Source organism: Monopterus albus, unplaced genomic scaffold (genome assembly GCF_001952655.1).
Source record: "Monopterus albus unplaced genomic scaffold, M_albus_1.0 scaffold1148.1, whole genome shotgun sequence".
Taxonomy (NCBI): Eukaryota; Metazoa; Chordata; class Actinopteri; order Synbranchiformes; family Synbranchidae; genus Monopterus; species Monopterus albus.
In genome coordinates this window covers 1-4,564 of record NW_018129026.1, presented here as the reverse complement: position 1 = coordinate 4,564, position 4,564 = coordinate 1, and the positions used below count along the sequence as shown (strand labels likewise).

At 41.9% G+C, this 4,564-nt stretch overlaps 1 protein-coding gene across 1 annotated transcript; it reads right to left on the bottom strand.

The window, feature by feature from the left end:
• Nucleotides 1-334: 334 nt before the first annotated feature.
• On the bottom strand, nt 335-3,220 carry LOC109953740 (ubinuclein-2-like; the record flags this gene model as incomplete). The annotated part of the gene is made up of 2 exons (XM_020589206.1): nt 335-887; nt 3,117-3,220. Coding segments are annotated over 2 exons (657 nt in total), but the record flags the coding sequence as incomplete, so codon positions are not given.
• Nucleotides 3,221-4,564: the final 1,344 nt, after the last annotated feature.

Genomic DNA, 4,564 nt, shown 5'->3' with positions numbered 1-4,564 from the left:
TTGCATAATACTTTTCAATTTTCTCAGCGTCTCTTTACATTTGTACCAACACCTAGAAAACGATGTCTACAGACTGACACTGTGGCTCCAAGATGTAAGAGCAACAAGAAAATAAGAACTTCTTCAAAGTAGTGATGCCAACCCTGCTGTTTTGGTTATATAAAAACCCTCAGGGTTCTTCCGAGAGGCACTTCTTTAGAAGAACCATTCTCACTCACAATAATCATTCATGTGCCACTTCCTCGGCTGATTGCCATTTGTGTTTAACTTCAGTCAAGAGGCTTCACTGATAATTGCAGCCGCCCACAGATGGTGGGTGGCTTTGTTGACTCACCGCACGAAGGTCCTCGATGCGTTTAATAAGAGGAGCAGGCAGCCCATCAGGCAGCAGGGGTGGAGAAAACAGTCCACTCGAAGACCCCAGGCCTCGCCCTTGGCCACCTCCTCCTGCTGCTTTATGAGCCGGAACACCGACTCCCAGAATACCATTTTCTCTTGCTGTCACCATGGCGTGCTGCTGATCAGTGTCCAACAAGCTGAAGTCCAGGTCGCCTAGGAGATCCTGCAGCTCCTTCTCATTGGCTGAACCCAGCAGTGATATCACAGCTGGATCCGAGGTGAGGTCTGTCAGTGAGAGGTCGCTGCTAGCTGTGGTGCCCTGTGGATGAGTGGAGTTAGAGGCTAATAGGTGGTTCGTAGAGTTGGCCGAGTGGGACTTGATAGCCACGCCTCCTGCCAGGCCTGGGTGGGCCATGCTGGGGATTCTTTTCTTCATCTCCTCCTTTTCCCGGGTGAAGCGGCGCAGCATGGCCGCCAGATATAGCGAGTCCTTCATCAGCTTTTTTCTCTTCTTCTTCTCTGGCCGGTGGAGGTTGAGTGCCGTCATTCTGATGGAGTAAAACAGACCAATGCCTTATTTTTTTTTCCCCTCCCAGCCAAAAATGTATTATTTTAACTGCAACACAAAATAGAAGGCTAACAAAACAGGAGACAACAGGAAAACAAGACAATAAATACAGGACATACAAAAGGGACACAGAGGGTTTTACACATATTTGGTTTGTGTGTGAGGGGGTGAAGTGTGGGTGTGTACATGTTTATGCAGTCTACATAACAAAACAAAAAAGGAGGGAAGGGAAATGATAAGTGTAAAAGGGGGTGAGGGGGTGACCAGCAGATTTAAACCAGCAAATAAGTAATAAAGCCTAATTTTTAAAAACATGCAAAGCAAATTTTAACCTCATACTGCAGTTGCCTCATTTCATTTCATTTATTCAGGCTGAGCCCATTTTTGAGTCTTATATGTATGGATTTTGATCTTATTTAGGATGTAACGTTTACATGGAGCATTTGAAACACAGTTCCCAGTCTCAATGCAGTATCTAGGTTTCCGATGATCTTTGCACAGGTGTGTCTTGATTCCTCAACATCTCAGTCACTTTGCTTTGTACCAACTGACAATGGTCAGGATAACGTGTCTACATGCTACAGTATTGAGGTTTCTATCAAAACCAGATTTACGAAACCAGCACATGATCTTTATATGCACAAACACAAAGCTGGGATACTCCAAAAACAGGTGACGTTAGCTGATTTCTTTTTGGGAGAGGGAATTATATTGCTTTGTTTTGCCTTAGCCAATAAGCAAATGAGTGATGTATTTGTCCTGCTGATGTCAGTTGGCACAGAAGCTGCAGTTGCGATTCACTTACATAAAAACTAAAGTAATTTCTCTAAGTTACCTTCCAACAACTTCTAACTTTGAGAGTGCGAGGTGCAGGTCAATGGGAGCATCAGTGCAAGACAATCAACACAACTGTTTATGAAGCTCAAAATGTTTCATGGAACAATTCTATTATGTTTATTATTGAGGTCATAGTTAAAGGTGGTGTTACACTGGACTACATTTTACTCGGAGATGTTCCAAATATTCTGACCCTCTCATGTATGTATATGAAGAGGACACAAATATAAACACATCACATAATTTAATTTATACGGTTGACAATTTCACCAAAAACTGAAACATTTTGAGCTTCATAAACACAGATGTTAAGACGGAAGTGTTGCATTGAAGTGCATACAATTGTAAAGGTGTACCTAATAAAGTGGGTGGCAAGCAGAAGTTGGCTTAAAACAACTTGTATTACTGTGTTGAACTCAGACATGCTTTGCTATTGTTTAATAATCTACCCAGCAAGCCATGCAGAAAGATGATATCCACATCCTTAATCCCACCCTCTAAACTCTGCTGAGACAGAATCCGCTGATAATGGACTGATCTGAGGTCTGAATCCAGGCTACTCCACTCCTTTTTGTAAATTCTGAAAACCACCGAGGCAAGTAAGACAATTCAATTACATTTATAAGAAATGGAAAAGAGAGCGATGCGTACATAATAAATGAACCCTGCTACAAACACAGTACGTGACATTTTCACTGTCAAAGTGAAGCATCGACAAACACTGACAAGGACGACTCAGAAACGTGGGAAGAGCGCAGCACTGTGGGGTTTCTGAGATTAACCTGCAGTCTCTGCTGAAAGATCTGACACACACACACACGCATCATCATCATCATCCATTTGATAATAGCACAATGGCAATAGCTGCTGCTATTTTGGGAAGTTGTTTTCAGAATGGTGACATGTTAGAGTATTTGGCCTATCTGAGAGTGGATAATGGAGCATTTTCTAGAAGGTGGATGGTTTGTCACAGCAGCTAAGAGCAAGCGACAGTCAATATCCCTCTCCCATTATAGATGTAATGGAGGGTCCACATAAAAGCACAGGAGTACAATGTCACAAAAGGCAAATGGCTTATTAGCAGGGTAAAGAGTGGACAAATGCATCATCACATATTCACAATGACCAAATAATCCAGGATTGTCCAATAGATCAACTGTTCAAGAACAGATGAAAACTAGTCCAGTAATGTAACAGTGTCTGTGCACGTCTGACATTTTAAAGTGAGACCCCCCCCCACCATGTGCTATTCAATCAGCCTCCTAGTATAAACCCAAGAATACCTTACATATAAAAGTACGACGACCTCACCAACTGACACAAGCAACCGCATGAATACAAGACAGTAATATTACATGCCCTGGATTCTCACCCTTGTTTAGGTACTCTGTTTTTCTTCAGATTCTTCTCTTCCACATTGTTCACCTCCTTCTTTTTCCTCTTCTTAATCACCTGCTCCCTGTCATCATTCAGCTTCTGAAACAAGATCACATACACAATTAAATTCTTAATAAGCAGATGAAGATAATGCACAATGGCAAACAGTCAGCTGTGTCGTAGGAACACAAACAGCGCTCAGTGTGTGTGTGTGTGTGAAGGTGTACACCAGTACATCCTTCAGAGATTTCTCCTGATGTATTGAAAGATAACATGTCCATTACGTCGCACTAAAACTGATGAAATCAAGCTCCTGTTGGGAGGACATTCATGCGCTTCATCCGCACTGCTGACATCCTGCTGTATGAAAATTAAAACATCACACACAAATCTTTTTCTGGAGACCTGGAAAAGGTGTCCAAATAGTCCATAGAATGGCACTGAATCTCACATGTAAATTACAAAAATCACATAAATTTGTAATGAAAGCCTAGACTGGTTTTGCCCATCTCCGTTCAAGTGCAACGCACAACCATTTACTGAGTGTTTCTGCAAAATGCATCCATCAGAACAGGACTAGGACACTAAGAAGAATGCACGGGGAAAATACAGTGGCAAGAAAAAGTAGAAAGTATGTGAACCTCTTGGAATTTCATGGTTTTCTGCATTAATTTGTCATAAAATGTGATCTGAGCTTCATCTAAGTCAAAAGTACTGACAAATATAATGTGCCTACAAAAACAACAAAAAATATTCTGATCTTTCATGTCTTTATTGAAGACACTCCAACATTCAAAATGGTAAAGGAAAAAGTAAGTGAACCCCTGGAATTAATAACTGGTTGACCCCCTCTTTGCAGCAATAACCTCAACCAGGCGCTTCCTGTAGCTGTGGATCAGACCTGCACATCGTTCAGGAGGAATTTTAGTCCATTGTTCCTGGCAGAACAGCTTTAGCTCAGTCATATTCTTTGTATGGCTTTCTTCAAGTCATTCCATAGCATCTCTGTTGGATTGAGGTCTGGGCTCTGACTTGGCCATTCCAAAAGGTGGATTTTGTTTTTCTAAAGCCATTCTGTTGTGGACTTGCTCTGGTGTTTTGGGTCATTGTCCTGTTGCATCACCCAACCTCTACAGAGTTTCAGCTGCCATACAGACATTCTCACATTATCCTGAATAATGTTTTGATACACTTGAGAATTCATCTTCCCCTCAATGATTGCAAGCTGACCAGGCCCTGATGCAGCAAAGCAGGCCCAAATCATGTTTCCTCCACCATACTTTACGGTTGGGATGATGTGTTCACGATGATATGCAGTGTCCTTTTTACACCAGATGTAGTGCTGTGTGTTCTTCCTAAATAGTTCAAACTTAGTTTCATCAGTCCACAAAACATTTTGCCAATACCGCTGTGCCATGTCAATGTGCTCTTTCACAAACTTCA